Raw genomic sequence first — 20,454 nt, 5'->3', positions numbered from 1 at the left:
ATGCACGGATACAAACATTTACGTAATGATTGAATTAAACAATTAATAAAAGAATATTCTTTGTTTATAACTTTTAAGTTAATTTTTAATCTCTATAATATTATTTGAAATGTCAGTTTGTTATGTATTATTATGTTCCCATCTTAATTGGATATATGATTTCACATATAATATTTTGTATAGTTTCAAATATTTATTTTTGTGTTAAATTATATCTATTATTCTAAATTAAAAATGATTTTTTAACTATATTAAAATTGGACTATTATTTTCTTAATTTCATGTAGTTAAGTTCATTTTCTTACATTTGTAAATATATTGGTGTTTTTTTGTATAAATGGGTATATATTATTTTAGAAAATAGGAAACATAAATATTAAATCAGAATTGCATTAATAAACATAACTTGTATTATTTTGAAAATTCATACAACAGAACACTACTACACATTAAATCTTAATAATTGTTTGATTTGATTTTTCATAATTTAGTATATTGAATTGTATCGATTTTCTGATCAAATTTGTTTTTTTGGTTACAATTAAACTAAAATAAACTCATCTTGTTACTTTTATCTTAGGATGAAAAATATATTTTGTAAGATTCTGTATAATTTGCTATATGCTGTTTTCCATAAAATTAAAAAATTGAAGTGTTATAAATTTTGTTATGAAAATTCTAATTGTTCAATCAAAAATATATTGATAAATAAGAAATATTATATATATTGTTGTTGCCTCACTTTATAAAATATTTATTTGGTTTTAAAATAATCATAAGATATAATAATTTTTGGAAAAATAAGATATTAAATAATCATTTATGTTGTTCCAAATTATTTTCTTATTAATTATTAGATCAAAAGATATTTATAATAAAAATATTATTATCTTTTAGAAAAATATATCTGAATTATTATATTTTTAAGTTTTTGTGAAGTTATTTTTATATATATATATATTTTATATATATATAAAAACTAAATTCGTTTTTGAATTTTTATATTTTATATTTTATATTTTATATTATTTATGTGTTTTAATAAAAGGAAAATTACATTAAGAAGTTAGTCATAGTTTTATTAAGAAAAAGGAAACATAGATAACTGTTATTAATGGATATCACTAATAATAATAAAAATGGAAACCACTAATAATATTTTTAATTCATTAAGGGTGTAAGTGTAATAACCCACCGTGAAAGTTAACGTGAGCGCGACACATAAGAAACTGACTTCTCAAATAATATTATAGAAATATTATTATTATGGACCATTTAGCATACACAAAAATCAGTTGTGATTTTTTTTTTTTTGTAGTAAGTTAATATTTGTCAAATGATTAATATGAGAGTCAATTCTCAAATCTCCACTTTATGGTTATTTTTTACCATATGAGCTACAAAAGAGCCATCCCCCTTTCATTCGAAAGAAGCCAAGTAATTAATCAACTCATACTAAATCCGTCATATGCTATTATTATTTTTAGTTTTTTTTTTTGGTATCCGAGAGTATAACACATAAAAATGTTCAATATATTCTATCTTTGGTGTTGGAAGATAGAAAAACCTTAATTGTATCCTGAGAATTTGTGCACTATAGAACCGTCACAATGAAACGTTTAAAAATTTAAAGAAATAAATTATCGTCTTGACTCTGCAATTCATCTATATCAATTTAGTTCAATATGGTAATTTAGATTTATTTTCTTATTATTTTTACAAATATCCTTTGTCCCATTGTAGTAAGTTAACTTTCCTACAACTTTCTCCTGATTTAGCTTCTGAAACTAACCTATCTACAAGCCCCTTGAGCCTCTCTGCTCCTGATCCAGGATTAATCCTAGCCACGTCTTCCACAACCGAGCACTCAGGTTTCCCACACCACCCACCAGGAGTGAAACCCTCTTGGTTCGTACGCATAAGCAGTTCCTTATCAATCCTATCCAAAGCACTGTCGTTTCTACTGAATTTTCGAGCAAATGCAGCACCGCTCGCAATCATCGGTCTCATGTTTGTTAAGGACAACAAGCGAGGATGCTGTCTCGGTGGTCTGTGCCACGCAATGTAGTGAAGATCATGGTTCAACGCAGTTTTGGAGAACTCAGGCACGTTACATATGATTGTGTGGAAGTAAAACTCAGGAGAAGAAACAAAGTTTGTGTAATACATGAGTAAAGTTCTTGGTAAGTTGTCCCAACCCCAAATGATATACTCCACAAATGGGCGCGAGAGAACCATCCAAGCTGATCCTGCGAGATAAACCCGACAAGAAGTTTTAAACTTCACTATACTACAACAAGAGCATAATTATTGTTTATTGCAACAAGAACATAGTGATATGTTTTAACTACATGACAAGAACATAGTTACTTCTTATTGCAACAAGAACATCGTAATATGTTTTTAACTACATGAGATATTGCTAATTGCATCAAGAAGATAGTAATATATGTTTTTAACTACATGCAGGACAAGAAAAGAGTTATTGTTTATTGCAACAAGAGCATTGTAATATGTAACCACATGACAAGAACTTAGTTATTGCGTACTGCAACAAGAATGGTAATATATGTGGTTTTAACTACATGACAAGAACTTTTTCAAAAAAAAAAAAAAACTACATGACAAGAACACATAGTTAATTATAATTGATTATTGCAACAAGAACATAGTAATAGTTTTTTAACTTGAGGACTACAAGAACAGTACTGACCGGTATGTAACTTAAACGCATTTGGTAAACTTCGACCAGGCCCGACCCAAAAAATGTTTGATTTGTTTAGCATGTAGAGTGCAGGATCAATCATTAATCGCATTGCTCGGTATTTGCTTCACCATGAGACACCAAGAATCATTAGATTCAGCCAATGGAAACTAAAATAGAATTTGAGAAACTCATGTATATATATATATAGAGAGAGAAGCTCACTTTTTCCAACCTAAGTCAGTTGTGTGCTCGATAAAGTTGAGGTTACGGTCCAAAGTTGAAAACGTATACAACAAATCTTCAAAACATGTAACATTGTTAGGTGAAACCCAAGATCAAGAAGATAAGGAAAGAAAGATCAAGCTTTTTTACCATCTTGAGTCACAAGTGGATAATCCGAAGCACTGAGATTGATAAACCAGTCCCAGTCAGGGCTTCTCTTAAGAAGAATGGCACAAGCATGAAGAGTATTCGCAACCATTGTTGGTCCGGTATAGGTCACAAGATTAGCTTTAGTTATCATATAAACATTACCAATCTTTGAATACATAGAGTCGTTACTAATGCGAGAAGCCAGCTCTTGTCTCTCTTCAATGGGTGATTCAAGATCCATGTGGACAATGTATTGGTTTCTTGGGTGGTACAATGCTCTAAGAGTTCTCCAAAGGCTTTCAAGATCTCCTTTAGATCCCGACACAAGGTAAGCGAAACGTGGGAGATTGTCAACTTTGGAATGTGGGAAAGTTTCATTGAGTGGTGGTCGAAGTGAAGACAATAATAGACTCATGTTGAAGTAAGTTACGATGAGGAAAACGCAAACAAGAGGTGTTATTAGTAATGAGAATGCCCATTTGTTCTCCATGTTTGCATACCCCATTGAAGAGAACTTGGAACCATGAGACATAGACTTCTCCATGTTTTGCTTGAATCAAAAAACTTACTTTAGCAAATCTTACATGAATGTAAACTATCTTGGTATATTTAAATACTAGTCTCATTTTGTTTTCTTTAGGGGGAAGATAACCGTCACTCTCTTACATCACAAAGCTGAAAATGAAAAGAAAACAAAAAGCTGAAAATGAAAAACATAAAGAATGGTTGCAATTTTTGTAACAAATGGCGTAGTCATTGGGTTATGCAATTGTAACAGACGAACAAGCAAATGTGATAACACCGCTTCAACTACAAGTCTACAACACTACCAAGTTTCCAATACCATTTCTTCAAAAAAAAAGAGATTTGCTTTAACTAAGAAACTTTTCTGTTTATGGAATTTTATTAATTATGTATTTAAGTTATATATCTACCATTCTATTCTCATAACCCTTCGGATTGAATGGTTAACTTGTTTGATAAACTAAAAAACAAACAACTTTAGTTTTAATAAATTGCGTGTAAGAAAACGATTTTTGTTTTGTTTCTGGTTGAGTTGCAGTAATTGGATTTGAAAAACAAGTTAGGAATAATTGCCAAATATGACTCATAACTTGATTTCAAATGCAAAAGTAAACTCAAACTTGAATCAAATGCAAAAGTAACCTAAAATGCTATTGAAATTACAACATGCCCCTTGTGAACAAACAAAAAAACCGAAATTTTTTTACATTTCTAACCCCCGTAAGTCGTCTGGACTAGTTCTACTTAGAAATAATTTAAAATTTTTGTAAAAAATATTTTGATAAGTGAAAAATTGAAATCATGTAATTAACATATGTTTTAAGAGATATAAATTAAGATATAACAAAAGTTAATTGTTTTCAACATAGATGAGTGAAAGTAGTGAGTCTTGATATTATTTGGTGTAGGTTTTGCCAACATATGTTGTAGTATTGTATGTGTTCTTAGAGTTAGATTTTGGAATGGATAAATGTTTTTTTGAAAACTTTAAAATTTACCTAAGTGTGTTTATTTCTGTGTATAGTAAACATCATTTAAGTATAACTACGGCTTTATAACGTGGTTAGTTAGTTAATTTAGTCAATTTAGTTTAGGGGTTAAATTTAGGGTCTGGGACGACTGATGTACAATATTCAACAGACGACTTACTAGTAAGTCGTCCAAACCGGACCGAACCTTTAATTTTTTAATGTACTTTTAAATCTAACTGGATTGTCGACAAAAAAAAAAAAAAAAAAAAACCTAACTGGATTATTTACCGGACATATATAAGGTGTTTTTTTTTATTCACTGTTTCGCGAAATTCAGAAAACCCTAAAGTCGTTTCTCTCAAATGCGATTTCGAAGGCGATTTCCGTCGATTCTCTCTAATCCATCGTTCTCACCGCCGGTTATCTCTCTACCGTTATCACCATCATTCTCACCACCGTTCTCACAGCCGCTTCCTCTATATAAGATTTTAGAGGAAACCCTAGCGCGCATTCTCTCAGAGCCGTCTCGTTGAACTCCGCCGCTGGTAAGTTATATCTCTTACTGTCGAGTGATTGATTGAGGAAAAGATGAACATAAAACGTTGTCTCTATCAATTTATACACTCGTTCTTTTTTTCACGTCTATTTTTGCAGATATATAACCGCTATGTCAAAGGCGACTATATCTTCTCTGAATTTTCAGGTCGGCTTTAAAATGTTCTACTGGAAGTCTTGGAAGACTTATAATTAAGTCGTCTGCAAAATCTTCCAGATTTTGCAGACGACTTAATTATAAGTCTTTGATTGTTTTGAGATGGTTGACTTAATTATAAGTCTTTGATTGTTTTGAGATAATTGTCTTTGATTGTTTTGCAGGCAAAAAATGGATATACCAGAACTCCCCCCGTAGGATACATACATTAAGAGCCCCCGCAGTGCATAGCATTTCGTATCATACTTGTTGGACGTTGCATACTGCTTTAAAGAAAGCTCTTCATGATGACGAATATGAAGAGCTGAAGGAGTCGAAGTTGGGAGTTTTCATCAAGTTCCAAGATCTGGGATTTGATTGGGCTTCAAGGCTGGTTCACTACATGCTCGGTTTCCAGCTGGACATAAAGAAGAAGTATGAGCTGTGAAGTCTCGTTGGTCCAGAAACTGTGAGGTTTTCACTGTTAGAGTTTGAAAACCTCACTGGTCTAAACTGCGAGTACATCGAGGACCTTGAGAGACCTCACTGTGTTGTTACAAAGGAGTTGACTTCTTTCTGGGAGATGTTGGGAGTTCATATCGAAGCTGGGCCATCTACTCAGGAGATAATAGCAGCATTTGAGAGATGCGAAGGGTGGTCTCGGGATGATCGTAAGCGGTTCGCGTACCCTGCTATCTTCACTGGATACATTGAAGGAAGAAAATATTCAACCCCTACGCGGGTTAGTCTGGCAAGGCTAGTGATGGAGTTAGAATGACTGCAACTAGCTCACATGGCTCTGCTTCAAACGAACTTACCCCTGAGCAATGGAGCAAAATCACGCAGATCATTCAAGAAGGGAAGTCGAATGGTGGTAATGATAAACTATCAGGTAAAACACTTGGAGATTTTATTATCGACACAGGTGCCTCACACCATATGACCGGAAAGCTTTCTCAACTTGTGAACGTGAGAGACACGTCACCTTGTCTTGTGGGTTTCGCTGATGGAGGAACCACGGCTTCAACGAGCATGGGTGATCTCGTATTGAGTGACACAATTTCACTCAAGGATGTGTTATATGTGCCGAGATTGGAGTGCTCACTGATATCAGTTTCTAAATTGCTGAGACATATGAACTGTTTCGCTTTGTTCACTGATGCTATATGTTTGTTGCAGGACCGTTCTTCGAAGACTTTGATTGGAGCAGGTGAGGAGCGTGATGGGGTGTACTACTTCAAGGATGTTTCAATGGCCAGAAGCAATGCATTTCAGAGCAAGGCAGATCAGTTGTTGTGGCATCTAAGATTAGGACATCCAGCTTTCTCTGTTTTACCTATGATTTCTGGTGTTAAGAATAATGTTTGCTCCAGTCTTTGTGACATTTGTTTTAGAACTAAACAAACTAGGGATGTGTTTTTCAAAAGTTGCAATAAAACTACAAAGTGTTTCGAGTTAATACATATGGACATATGGGGTCCCAACCGAGTGCCTTCCTCGAATGGTGCAGTATATTTTCTAACAATAGTAGACGATCATTCCAGGGCCGTATGGACTTATCTGATGGTTGCAAAGTCAGAAGTACGAAAAGTAGTAGAAAGATTCTGTAAGTATGCAGAAAAACAATTTGGTAAAAGTGTGCAGACAGTACGTAGTGACAACGGACAGGAGTTTATGGGTTTGAGTACATTCTTTGCTGGCAATGGCATTATACATCAGACAGCTTGCTTCTATACTCCACAACAAAATGGTAGAGTGGAAAGGAAGCATAGGCACATTCTAAATGTAGCAAGAGCAATGCTGTTTCAATCCAAGTTGCCTGTGAAGTTTTGGGGAGAAGCAATATCATCGGCAACTCATGTCATTAATATGACTCCTTCAAAAATTCTTCAAGGAAAATCACCGTATGAAGTTTTATTTGAGAAGAAGCCGCATAACAATTCTCTGAAGGTGTTTGGCTCATTGTGCTACGTGCATAGAAAGGACAGGAGTAGAGATAAATTCAGTCCTAGAAGCAGAAATTGTGTTTCTGTAGGGTATCCTTTTGGGAAGAAAGGATGGCGAGTGTATGATGTTGAAACAAACGAGTTCCTCGTCTCTCGAGATGTCGTGTTCAAGGAAGACGTTTTTCTGTATAAAGAAACAGAGTCGGCTCAGGTGGATGAAACCAACTTGACTGGGGGACCTGATGATGATTGGATTATCAACTCTGGCTTGGATACTGAAGAGAGGGGGAGTGATTTTATTGATGTGGCTAAGGAGAAACAAATCGTGGCTCGTACGGTAGAAGGAGCAGAACAAGTGACTGCAGCAGATGGTGTTTTTTTGGCGATGGAGGAAAGTAAGTCTGCAGAGGCAAATGAGTCTAATGTACAAGGGGGACTCAACGAAAGTAACAATGCAGAGGGTGATCAACCGGTGACAGTTAGCACTGAAGAAGTAAAAGAACCAGATTTAGGAAGAGGTCATAGAAAAAAGATCCCTTCAGTGAAACTACGAGATTATGTCAGCTACAATGCGAAGTGCCTCGACAACCCCCATCACGTTCTTCCCAGCTCAGATCAAGAGCCTTCGATGATGGTCTCAGGTACGAATTCCACACCATATCCTTTGGTAAATTATGTGTCTGATGAGAATTTTTCTGAGGCACACAAAGCATTTCTAGCTGCAGTCACCAAAGGAGTTGCACCAAAGAGTTATAGAGAAGCAGTGCAGTATGACGTGTGGCGAGACTCTATGAATGATGAAATTGATGCTTTTATTCTCAACAAAACATTCAGCATCGTCGACTTACCGCCGGGGAAGGAAGCCATCGGCAATATGTGGTTATATAAATACAAGTATGGCGCAGATGGTACAGTCAAGAGACACAAATCAAGACTAGTGGCCCTCGGGAACAGACAAGTAGAAGGAGTAGATTTCACTGGGACATTAGCGCCGGTAGCTAAGATGACGACTGTTCGAAGCTTGTTGCGTGTAGTGGTAGGCAAAGGCTGGATTGTCCACCAAATGGATGTACAAAATGCATTCTTGCATGGAGAACTCAAAGAAGAAGTATACATGAAACTCCCACAGGAGTTTGCTCATTCTGACCCAAAGAAAGTGTGTAGGCTACACAAAGCTGTGTATGGACTAAAACAGGCCTCGAGGTGTTGGTATGCGAAACTAAGTGAGGCATTGACAAACGCTGGTTTTAAACACTCATATGAAGATTACTCGCTGTTTATGTATACTAAGGGTCATGTTGAAATTAGAGTTCTTATATATGTGGACGATCTAGTAGTATGTGGGAATGACATGAATGTTCTGGTGAAATTCAAAGAGTATCTTGGGAGGTGTTTCCATATGAAAGATCTAGGAAAGCTCAAGTATTTTTTGGGCATTGAAGTTGGAAGAGGAAGTGAAGGCTTCATGCTTACACAAAGAAAGTATACGTTGGATCTAATTGCAGAGGTTGGATTACTAGGAGCTAAGCCATGTACAACACCAATGGAGCAGCAACACCAACTTGGAAGAGATAAAAGTCTGTTTATTCAACAAGCAGGACAATACAGAAGATTGGTGGGGAAGCTGATATACTTGTCAATCACGCGACCAGACATCTCGTACTCTGTTCATATTCTGGCTCAGTTTATGCAAACGCCTAGGGTGACGCAGTGGGAAGCAGCTCTTCGAGTTGTCAGGTACTTGAAAGGAACTGCAGGTCAGGGAATTCTTCTGAGCTCAAACCCCGATCTCAGTCTATCAGTATACTGCGACGCAGACTGGCAGTCTTGTCCCACTTCCAGACGATCGTTGAGTGTGTATGTAGAAATGGTAGGAGACTCAGTTATCTCATGGCGAACGCAGAAGCAGGATGTAGTGTCACATTCCTCAGCTGAAGCAGAGTACATGTTCATGGCAGAAGCATCAAGAGAAATCAAATGGCTGAGACGCTTGTTACATGACTTGGGAGCATCTCCTAAGGATCTAGTTAGACTATTTTGCGACAGCAAATCGGCAATATACATAGCTACTAATCTTGTTTTTCATGAAAGGACGAAGCATGTGGAATCTGACTGCCATCAAGTCAGAGATTCGATCAAGGCAGGGATGATCACTACCGTTCATGTAAGAACGAATGAGCAGCTTGCAGATGTTCTAACCAAGGCACTTGGAAGAGTCCAATTTGAGAAGCTGTTACATTCGATGGGAGTTCGAAATTTCCATCTTCCCAAATTGAGGGGGAGTATTGGATAATGATGATATATGTTAGAGATATATATGAAAAGTGTGTCGATATATACAAGATCCTATAGATAAGGATCTACATTGTCGAGTAGAGTTGTATATAAAACCCTTGTACCACATCAATAAGAGACAGGTTGTTCAGTTATTTTACAAAAGACAGACACAGCAAAGTCTGTACGGCCAAAGGACCACGTGACCGGCGCGTGAGGCTCTCAGCTCCAACGGCGATTCAGTTCTACGATGGTCAAGAATGACTCGGACCAAGCAAAGCCGTTGATTGGCCTCGCTGAGCTTCCTCCGCCGGCGACGAGAATTCGCGGTGGTTCCGGTGAAGAAACAGAGCATCATCAGTTGAGTTTTCTACCGGCGTCTCTTTCATCGGGAGCTCCTCCGCCGCATTATCATCAGCCACCGTCAGAAGCCACTACACAAAGCCAAGACCTTCCTCTCTTGCTTCACTCCTTCCAAAAGGGTCCTCCTTTCGCTGATCAAACAGAGCATGCTCTGTTCTCTGGCCAGAGCAATCCGTTAATATTTGATTCATCGACGGCGAGCTCGGAAAGTCGCAACGGAATCATCGACTGGTGACGTGGAACAACGGCGGCGGAGCTGCTGATTCAGCCGCAAGTGGAGGAGGAGGGTTTATGTTTGCTTCCCCGCTACAACGACGTCGTTTCAGACAGGTTATGGCCAAAGTCAGTTTTTTTCTCAAGAGGGGTCCCCTTCAGTCCATTAACGCACCAATGCTTCATGCTTGGTTTGATCCTTACCATCACCATCATCAATCCAATTACTACCTAACAATCATCATCAATTCATCATCACCATCCTTACCATATTCCAGGCATTAGTGCTGAATTATCCGGTTTACGTGTACCAGCCCGGTATCAGAGCGTACAAAGCCCTCGTCTGCTTCATCTGATTCTCGCCATTGAAACAAGATCCAAAACATTAGTTTGGTTACATTGTGTAATACGGAATGTGTGTTTATGAATCGAATGCTTATGTGTGTTATCAACATTTACATCTTCTTCTTTCTTCCATGTAACTAAGCCTTTGATGATTTGAATTCAATTTGGATCAATTAAACCATTTTCTGTTAACTTTATTGTGTTTTTCTAGTCGCGCAAGCTCACATCTTGTCTTGTTGTATCCTGTTTCTGTAGCATGTATGTTCTTATTATACTCTTGTGTTTCTGTTGGAAACCTTTAACACCACTTGAAGCTAGAGTCCCAAGCTTTTTTTCCTTTTACTCAAGAAATATCTCTCTCTCTCTTGCCAAACCCAATTAGGAACATGCAGAGACCCATGTTGATCTAAATAAAGGAAACTTGAAAGGAAGAGCTCGTCCATAACATATTGACATCCATAAGAATGTTAAAATAATAGAGTTAATGTTAATTAAATTTCATTGAAAATGTGTTTGATTTTATGCTATAATATATTGGAGGACTTTGAAACTATCCCATGTTGAGAAGAAGACATGAACTCAATTATAAAAAAAGCATATCAAAGTGTAAGAAAATGATGGAACCAAAATTGGGGAAAAAGTTTGTAAGCTTTAAACAATGAATGGTCCCCAATCTTGTCAGTACATCTATCTTATACTGATCATTGAAGTTACAACTTTTGATGTGTAATTTATTAGAAGAACCAAATTTGATCTAATTTGATGAGATTCAGAATTGAGGACCCCCAAAGATATAGAAAAAAATGAGAAGATATAAGATGGGTCTTTGAAGATCGATCACATTAGTTATGGGTCCTTTCACAAAACACAAGTGTTGTAAATTATTGAGATATTAATTAATTTTGTTTTAGCTGGAACTCTATTTTCACATAGAGTAAACTAAAACAGATTATATTTTGATGGCTGAAAGCTTTTAAAGAGAAGACAGACTCTAGACTCGACTCAATCCCAAACTTAATATTCTATATTTTGAGGTGGGAAAAAGTAAGGGGCCACGACTCTATCAGTAGAAGATGAGATGGTAGAATCATCAAGGCTGAATAATACAATCTCGGTGTCATCCAAGATATAGACTTGGTTACGACTCACCCCAGGAAAAGAGCTAGCACGGACAGAGAATGACTCAGACTTTGAGATGAAAATAGTGACATTTCCAAGGTGGCGGGTGTAGAATGCATTTCCCTTGGGGGTTACCTCGAACACCAATACAGCTTTTGTTTTCAAATTGGTACCGTCCACGGTCTGTCTGAAACACTTGACCAAAATGGTTCTACCTAATGGCGATTCCACCAAGTGTTCGGTGGTGAAACAGGTATCCATAACCTCACGTTCTGCTTCGCTCAGCTCGGGAAGGTCAACATATCGCAACACCTGAATCTTGGGTGTGTGTTCGTCTTTGCAGAGATTCCATGATGCAATGAGTTGGCCTCCAGATCCAGGTATGCAAAACATGTTATGTCTCTTGGAAAACATGAGACGGGAGGAGAAGAAGCAAGGGTTTGTGATCCTGATGTTGAACCACTTGGAGTTGCCTTGAGCAGAGGGTCGGCAGTAGCTGAGTTGGGGTCCCATGAACTTAACAGCCACGACACAATCTTCTTCCTCTGGAGATAGTGAGGACAAGGACACGTTGGTGATGATTTGGGTTTGGCATTGAGGCAAAGTTACAAGAGGAGGCAACGTGATGCATTTTGGATTTGCATCAGATGCAACCGGGTTTAGATCATCATGAAGACGCAAAATGCCAACGCCATGCATCAAAGAGGCTACCCAGCCATGAGAGGACCCGATTGTTGTTACCTCTGCATCGTTATACACCAACTCCTCAGGCGCCTTTTTTATCAATATAGGACGATTTTTCATAAAGTATGAATAATCGAGTAATACGTGATCCGCCCCACAAGGATCAGCTCCCTTGACGTAACAAGGAGGGGTCTGCACCAGGGGAGATGAGCCGCCAGCAGAGGCTCTTACCAACACTGGTTTCCGAATGAAGAGCTTCGGGGAGTAGCCGAGAAGGAGAGACATGAATGTTCTTAGCGAAAATTAAACAAAATAAATAATAAGAAGGAAGAACGGGAACTGGAGAGATGTTCACATTATCTCCACCTAAATCCTTCTATAAATACAGAGCACGGAACTTGGCCACCAAGTTTTCCATTGAAAATAAGAATAAATAAGAAAATTTCCATTTAGACAGAATCTTAATTGGATGTAGCTTTAATGATTGGTCAGACTCTCCATTAAATGGCGAGATAACGTAGGTTGAAGAAGAAAACATTGTACAACAAATTTTGTACTGCAAAGGACCACGTGACTGGCGCGTGAGCCTCTCAGCATCAACGGCGATTCATTTCTACGAGATAGACTCAGAGCAAGCGTTGATTGGCTTGTCAAGAAAGCTAAATCCGCCATTAAATAACCTCGCCGAGCTTCTATTGTACCGGAACTTAAGAACTCACAAATAAAAACTCTCTTATTAATCTCTCTTAAGGAAGATACTCAAAACCTTAAGTAAATCATAAATAATCATATACACACACAACTCAAAATCCTATAAGTAATCATAAATAGATATCTCCTAAAACACATCGTCATTATGTATTTATAATCTTAACACAACTAGGATTCGGATTGCTTCCTTCTCAATTCTCAAGCTTCTTTCAAGCTTACTACCAACGATCATCATTATCATCAGTCCATTACTACCAACGATCTCCATCACCATCATTATCATCATCACCATCATTACCAATCAGCAATACCAGGCATTGTGTTTGCTTTTAGTGGTGAATTATCGTGTACCAGCATGGTGTCAGATCGTACAAGATGATCACAGATACAAGCCCTCGTCTGCTTCATCTGATTCTGGCCATTGAACGAGATCCAAAACATTAGATTGTGCAACAGAAATGGTTACATTGTGTAATACGGAGTGTGTGTTCTTGTTGTTGTGTGTTTATGAATCGAATGCTTATATCAATTAAACCATTTTCTGTAAACTCTATTGTGTTCTTCTAGTCACGTGAGTTCACATCTTGTTTGTTGTATCCTGATTCTGTTAGCACGTCTGTTCTTGTATTAAATACATATGTAATCCTCTTATTATACTCTTGTGTTTGTGTTGGAAGCCTTTAACCCCCCTTGAAGCTAGAGTCCCAAGCTTTTTCCCCTTTACTCAAGAAACATATCTCTTTCTTGCCAAAATCAATTAGGAACAGTGCTCTATCAATCTACATCGAGTTGTAAAAACATTTGTTAATTACGTTTTAGGTTCATTCCTGCTGCTAATACTTGAGTGGCAGATAGAATTTGGAACAATCATTGCTCGTGTGTTTCTTAATCTCTTGTTTTGCCCACATTGATGAAGAGTCATTTTCCATTGCCAGAGTTTTTGCATCTGTTCTTTTTGTGGAATTCAGGATTAAGAATGATGGATTGATGGGTTTTGTGGAAAGATGAAGGTAAAAAAAACATTTGATGAACAAGAGCAAAAGAGAGAGTGATGACTAGTGTCAACAGGGTGTCTTTTTTTTTGTGCTACTATACTTTAAAGTTTAGTGTTGCGGATCAAGCAGATTTATACTTTAAAGTTCAAGTGTTGCGGATCAAACATATTTTGAGTGAAACTAAAGCGGATCAGATGGATCAAATGAAACACTAGCGGATCAAGCGGTTTAAACACTAGAGGTCCTAATGTTTAAATTAAGAATATATAATGTGACTTGACAAGTTTAGGACCTTAGTTAGTGGAGATAATTTTTTTTTCCTCCATTGGGAGAACCCCTATGGGGTTCTTAAAATTTTTTTTAAGTAAAATGATTTAAAATAAAAACATACATGAAATTTTAAAAAGAAATTACATAAAAGCATATTAAAAATACAAATACAAATCGTAAACGAGAAAACACCGATTAGTTGAAATCTTGATTTGTTCCAAAATTTTGCCAGATATTCTCTACCAAATCAGCTTTCAATCGTTGATGTATTTTGTTATCACGTATTTGATTCCGACTGCTCATCATATTCATCACATTCCCGAGATTTGAAGGCATATCTGTAGAATATGTAAAATCCACTTGTGAACTTCGGTTTGATTCCGGTTGTGCAAAAACTGATACATCAAACTGAGTGTACCCATCTCGTTCGTCTTCTACGATCATATTATGTAGAATGATGCATGCTCGCATTATCTTGCCAATTTTTATTTTATCCCACAAAAGAGCTGGATTTTTGACAATGGCAAAGCGAGCTTGCATGACCCCAAAAGCACGCTCGACATCTTTACGTACAGCTTCTTGATGCGTAGCGAATAAGGTTGCTTTCGGACTTTGCGGAAGTGGAATAGATTGGACAAAAGTAGCCCATTTTGGATAAATACCATCTGTGAGATAGTAAGCCAAATGGTACTCGTGTCCGTTGATAATGTAATTAACGTTTGGAGCTCGACCTTGTAATATATCATCAAAAACTGGTGATCGATCAAGAACATTGATATCGTTTAATGTACCTGGAGGTCCGAAAAACGCGTGCCATATCCAGAGATCTGCTGAAGCTACAGCCTCTAAAACAATTGTTGGCTTTCCTGATCCACGTGTATATTGACCTTTCCATGCGGTCGGACAATTCTTCCACTCCCAATGCATACAATCAATGCTTCCTATCTTCCCGGGAAATCCGCGTATCTCGCCAATATCGAGTAGTCGTTGAAGATCTTCTGGCGTGGGTCTTCTTAGATACTCAGCTCCAAATAAATTTATGATTCCTTGAACAAAATGTTCCAAGCATAAAAGCGCCGTGGTCTCACCAAGTCGGAGATATTCGTCGACCGCATCAGTTGGGCAACCATATGCCATCATACGTATTGCTGCCGTTGCCTTTTGTAATGGAGAGTGGCCGAACCTTCCAGTAGCATCTCTTCTTTGATGAAAGTATGGGATTTCAGTGGAGAGTCGATCAACAATACGCATGAACAAGGGCTTGTTCATTCTAAAACGGCGTCGGAACATGTGAGAAAGATATGTTGCATCTTCACTAAAATAATCGTTCCATAACTGCATGTGTCCTTGTTCTCGTTGTCTTTCAACGTAGGCTCTCTTTTTTTTGGACCTTGATGCATTTTAACGTTCTTCGTAGTGGATGGAAAGTTGTTCGAATTGTTGCTCTAAAAGTTGATCAAATGTTTCATCCATCATGTTATCAAGATCATGAGAAGAAGAAGAAGCCATTTTAAAGAGAAATTATAAGAGAGAAATGGTAAGAGAGAAATTGATAAGAGAGACAAAGTAACTCAACTCTTTAATTGGAAAATGGTAAAGGACAATATGATTTACAAAGCATCAAACGTTTGAGAAAACAGAATACATATGGCACTTGGGCGTTTTTAATTACATCTACTCTTTATAAAGGAAGAAGAGGTGTTTGTTTGTTTGTGTCACATGCCACTGCAAGCTTTGTTTTTCTCTTTCTTTTTCTTTTGGTGTTTGTTTGTGTCACATGCCACTGCAAGCTTTCTTTTTCTTTTGGTGTGTTTCTGTCACATGCCACTCACTTCTTTTTCTTTTGTTCTTTGTTTCTGATGTCACACACGTAAAAGCAAATGAGTATGCATCATTAACACTTCTCAAAACGTGTAGTTACTATCCTAACAAGGCGCCACAACCCTAGCCATCAGTTACAATCCTAACAAGTCGCCATATAGTGAAAATGTATTGAGTAACTGAAACATACCATAAGCCATTGCTTTCTTCTTTTGATTTTGCCGGTTGTATCAGTCTCCCACTACCTTCTTCTTCATTGTCCTGCAACAGCAAAAGTCGAGTATGTATACAAAACAATCCTATGTAGGATAAGAAAAACAGAAACCAATATTATTCATTGAAATAGCCAATATTATACATAATACAGACTCCAAAGAAAATGTATACAGACTCGAAAACAAAGAGAAACAAATACAGACTTGACCAGAAACATTAACTGAAACTCATACATAAAATAAGAGAATGTAAAGATCCATAAACTCAAACTAAGAAGCCAACATATCATTAATGAGCTTATTTTTCAAAGCAATCTCTGGTTCAGTTAATGGCTCTGTCTTGGTAATTAGGGAGTCGAGCAATTTCTGCTTGTTAAGCTTGTCTCTCAATACAAAATCCTTTTGCTTGATCTCCCACATGTTCTGAAAGTCAACACACAACTTCCCTTCTGCTTCAGAAGTCTTACCCTTACTCACAGCCGCTTTACTTTTGCCCTTCGCAGCTTTGACACCAGCAGGCCGAGCTGTTGGTTCATCTCCTCCAAGGCTACATGGCACTGACGTTGATGACTGTGATGATTGATCATCCAGCTTTCTTCTCTTAGAGCTCACATTATCTTTACTCGCCAGACCTCCACACCATTTTTGATCATGCCTCAACTCCAACCATGCATGCTCAAGTGTGAATTTGCTCTTATAATCATTGAAGAAAATGTCATGAGCCATCTTCAGTACATCATCCTCACTCTGGCCACTCGATTTTTGTTTGGTTGCAGCATCATAGCAACCAACAAACTTGCACACGCCCTCATTAATCTTCCCCCACCTCGATTTACAGCAAGTTGTGTCTCTCTTTTGGTAACCGGCAAGCTGTGGACTTGAACCAAAATAAGCAGCAATTCGTTTCCAAAACGCAATTGCTTTCTGCTCATTTCCCATGACAGGATCTTTGGACGTGTTTAACCAAACAGAAATGAGCACATTGTCTTCAGTTGGTGACCATTTCCGCCTTTCTTTACGGTCAGACAAGATGACTTCATCTTCGTTTGCATCTTCAGGCCATCCAGAGACTTCAATACTTGGTTCACGAGAGAGGTAGGAGAAGGAGGGGTTTGGTTGTTGACTGTTTAGGAGATTTTGAAAGCCACAAGGTTCACTAAATGGATCCATAGCGAAGGAGGAGAAATTAAAAAAGAAGAAATATAGCTTCTTCTGATAAGAGAAGAGAAATGAATTCCACATAAATGAAAGAAATATGAATTGAGAAAGGGAAAGTTAGTCACTTTTTAAAGCAAACTTAATGAGAGTATGGGATTTGTTCGTGTAAATGCTCATCAATGTATCTACCTAATTATAAAACAACCAAAACACCTCAAAAATCCATTTAATTCTAACGTAAACAATGCCAATAAATTTATCTACTCCTAAAGACCATTTAATTCCAACCTAAACAATGTCTAACACTCATTAAAGGATTGTCTCTACTTACCTATGAACTTAAAGATCGATGGTTTGACGTCTTTGTGTGACCTCTGTATCTTGCTGCTCCCTGCAAGACCTTTGTCTTCCATGCTCTCATTTACTGTCTCTTTGCTCTCATTTACTGTCTCCCACGCAGCTCCAACTGTGTTTGAAATCAAAACACAAGACACTTCTTAGTTCACAATTAAGACAATGAAGATTTAATCAATCAACTGTTTTGAATCAACACAAAAGTCTACTCAAACTTCTAACTCAAGAAAAACTCTTATAAAATTTTAAATCATCAAATAAAACAGCGTAAAGGAATGACCTTTGTCGGATTGGACCACCAATACCGTATCCACAGTTGTCGGAAGATACTCTCTTCATCATCATAGTCCGTTCCTCACGACTTCAAACCACCACTTCCCCATCGATCTTTCCTGATAGACAGAGGCAACTCTCATAACAAACAAAATTTTGGAAAATAATCGACAAAGGGATTCAATTCACATAAACAAAAATAAAAAAGAAACCGAACCTTTGTGCTGATTGCATGGATGAGTCCGGAGGAGAACATCGACGAAGTGGGTGAAACGAATCAAACGTTTTCTCCGTTGGAGATTCCGACAGAATCGACGAGGAAGGAAGACCCGGTGATAGGATTTAGACGATATCACACAAGAAAACGACATAATCACAGACAAAAAACGGATCAATCATGGTCAAGGAAATTTCGAGAGAGAGAGGAGGAAGAGATGTCGATGACATCGAAGATGAAAAAAAAAAAAAAAGACAAACCGTAAACGAGACCTTTCGTCTTAAATGACCCAGCCAACCCCTTGCTGCCACGTCTGGGATCTTTACCGCTCCTTAAATCACCTAATAAAGGAGCGCTCCTACCTAATAAAACCATTTATGATTTAATTTTTTCCCTTAATTACTTTAGTGCCTCCTCTAAGATCTACGGATGGAGTTGCTCTTATTAATCTCTCTTAAGGAAAATACTCAAAACCTTAAGTAAATCATAAATAATCATACACACACAACTCAAAATCCGATAAGTAATCATAAATATATCTCCTAAAACACATCGTCATTATGTATTTATAATCTTAACACAACTAGGATTCGGATTGCTTCCTTCTCAATTCTCAAGCTTCTTTCAAGCTTACTACCAACGATCATCATTATCATCAGTCCATTACTACCAACGATCTCCATCACCATCATTATCATCATCACCATCATTACCAATCAGCAATACCAGGCATTGTGTTTGCTTTTAGTGGTGAATTATCGTGTACCAGCATGGTGTCAGATCGTACAAGATGATCACAGATACAAGCCCTCGTCTGCTTCATCTGATTCTGGCCATTGAACGAGATCCAAAACATTAGATTGTGCAACAGAAATGGTTACATTGTGTAATACAGAATGTTTGTTCTTGTTGTTGTGTGTTTATGAATCGAATGCTTATATCAATTAAACCATTTTCTGTAAACTCTATTGTGTTCTTCTAGTCACGTGAGTTCACATCTTGTTTGTTGTATCCTGATTCTGTTAGCACGTCTGTTCTTGTATTAAATACATATGTAATCCTCTTATTATACTCTTGTGTTTGTGTTGGAAGCCTTTAACCCCCCTTGAAGCTAGAGTCCCAAGCTTTTTCCCCTTTACTCAAGAAACATATCTCTTTCTTGCCAAAATCAATTAGGAACAGTGCTCTATCAATCTACATCGAGTTGTAAAAACATTTGTTAATTACGTTTTAGGTTCATTCCTGCTGCTAATACTTGAGTGGCAGATAGAATTTGGAACAATCATTGCTCGTGTGTTTCTTAATCTCTTGTTTTGCCCACATTGATGAAGAGTCATTTTCCATTGACAGAGTTTTTGCATCTGTTCTTTTTGTGGAATTCAGGATTAAGAATGATGGATTGATGGGTTTTGTGGAAAGATGAAGGTAAAAAAAACATTTGATGAACAAGAGCAAAAGAGAGAGTGATGACTAGTGTCAACAGGGTGTCTTTTTTTTGTGCTACTATACTTTAAAGTTTAGTGTTGCAGATCAAGCAGATTTATACTTTAAAGTTCAAGTGTTGCGGATCAAACATATTTTGAGTGAAACTAAAGCGGATCAGATGGATCAAATGATACACTAGCGGATCAAGCGGTTTAAATATTTATTAGGTGTGATTTTTCTGTGTCTATGCACGTGTATAAATGTTTCTAAATAAATATATTATATTTTTTTTAATATTTTAATATTTATTATTTTTTAATTTATATGTATGACTTATTTTAAATAATATTAGTGTATTTTAATTAAACATTTAGTTTGGATAATTAACTTCTAGTTAATTTTTTTTTATTATTTGGATATGTTAAAATGTATTTACTTCTCCAAGTTTAACTATTTTGTGCTGAAATAGATTAAAATTTTGATAATTTTTTGTTATTTTGCATTTAGACTTCTGATTATGAGCATAAAAATTTAGATATTTTAATCACTCATTTTTGGATTTTATTAAGCTACACATATTGGAGACCCTGCGCTTTGAAACGGATTCGGCGCAGCTTGTGAAAGCTCTAAACTCGGGATCGAGTGGAGCTGAACTTTATGCTATTGTCTTTTATATTTTATTGATTGTCAATGGCTTTGATTTTGTTGTTTTCGTTGGGATCACTCGTGAGAGGCCTAGGACGCTTTAAGTTTGGTTGTACCCTAGGTTGTTGAGGATAGGCATGGGCATTTTACACGGACCCGA

The 20,454-nt window shown here is 37.0% G+C and overlaps 3 protein-coding genes and 1 pseudogene across 6 annotated transcripts; 1 reads left to right on the top strand and 3 right to left on the bottom strand.

The window, feature by feature from the left end:
- Positions 1-1,678: 1,678 nt before the first annotated feature.
- Positions 1,679-3,680, bottom strand: LOC106373701 (beta-glucuronosyltransferase GlcAT14A-like). Its single transcript, XM_048750578.1, has 4 exons — positions 3,080-3,680; positions 2,930-3,005; positions 2,714-2,829; positions 1,679-2,249 (listed from the first exon to the last, which is right to left on the bottom strand). Exons 1-4 carry the CDS (start codon positions 3,621-3,623, stop codon positions 1,717-1,719), a joined length of 1,269 nt encoding a protein of 422 aa, XP_048606535.1. The 5' UTR covers positions 3,624-3,680; the 3' UTR covers positions 1,679-1,716.
- Positions 3,681-9,600: 5,920 nt separating this feature from the next.
- Positions 9,601-10,585, top strand: LOC106376748 (annotated as a pseudogene).
- A 91-nt stretch (positions 10,586-10,676) lies between these two features.
- Positions 10,677-19,823, bottom strand: LOC106373702. Of its 4 annotated transcripts, none has more exons than XM_048750576.1 (5): positions 18,225-19,823; positions 17,712-18,126; positions 16,198-16,268; positions 14,605-16,042; positions 10,677-14,524 (listed from the first exon to the last, which is right to left on the bottom strand). In XM_048750576.1, the coding sequence occupies exon 5, from the start codon at positions 12,493-12,495 to the stop codon at positions 11,422-11,424; it is 1,074 nt and encodes a 357-aa protein (XP_048606533.1). In that variant the 5' UTR covers positions 12,496-14,524; positions 14,605-16,042; positions 16,198-16,268; positions 17,712-18,126; positions 18,225-19,823; the 3' UTR covers positions 10,677-11,421. The 4 variants fall into 4 exon arrangements, with proteins under 4 accessions (XP_048606533.1, XP_048606532.1, XP_022549981.2 ...); XM_022694260.2 differs by having other exon boundaries at positions 14,217-16,042; positions 17,712-17,846; positions 18,015-18,126; positions 18,225-19,668; XM_048750575.1 differs by having other exon boundaries at positions 10,677-16,042; positions 18,225-19,814.
- LOC125575185 (glutathione S-transferase T3-like) lies at positions 16,318-17,686 on the bottom strand. Its single transcript, XM_048750577.1, has one exon. The coding sequence runs from the start codon at positions 17,462-17,464 to the stop codon at positions 16,493-16,495; it is 972 nt and encodes a 323-aa protein (XP_048606534.1). The 5' UTR covers positions 17,465-17,686; the 3' UTR covers positions 16,318-16,492.
- Positions 19,824-20,454: the final 631 nt, after the last annotated feature.

Source organism: Brassica napus, chromosome C3, assembly GCF_020379485.1.
Source record: "Brassica napus cultivar Da-Ae chromosome C3, Da-Ae, whole genome shotgun sequence".
Taxonomy (NCBI): domain Eukaryota; kingdom Viridiplantae; phylum Streptophyta; class Magnoliopsida; order Brassicales; family Brassicaceae; genus Brassica; species Brassica napus.
Note: the sequence above shows the minus strand (reverse complement) of the source record. Positions and strands in the feature narration are given on the sequence as shown.

What these genes read in the sequence shown, in the direction of transcription:
- LOC106373701 (XM_048750578.1), bottom strand. Translation starts at nt 3,623, where the DNA reads ATGGAGAAGTCTATGTCTCATGGTTCCAAGTTCTCTTCAATGGGGTAT. An exon ending in ACTGACTTAGGTTGGAAAAA is followed by an intron (nt 2,830 to 2,929) that starts GTGAGCTTCTCT and finishes CTCATGGTGAAG; the next exon opens with CAAATACCGAGCAATGCGAT. An exon ending in TGCGTTTAAGTTACATACCG is followed by an intron (nt 2,250 to 2,713) that starts GTCAGTACTGTT and finishes TTTATCTCGCAG; the next exon opens with GATCAGCTTGGATGGTTCTC.
- LOC125575185 (XM_048750577.1), bottom strand. Translation starts at nt 17,464, where the DNA reads ATGTGGAATTCATTTCTCTTCTCTTATCAGAAGAAGCTATATTTCTTC.
- LOC106373702 (XM_048750574.1), bottom strand. Translation starts at nt 15,527, where the DNA reads ATGCAGTTATGGAACGATTATTTTAGTGAAGATGCAACATATCTTTCT.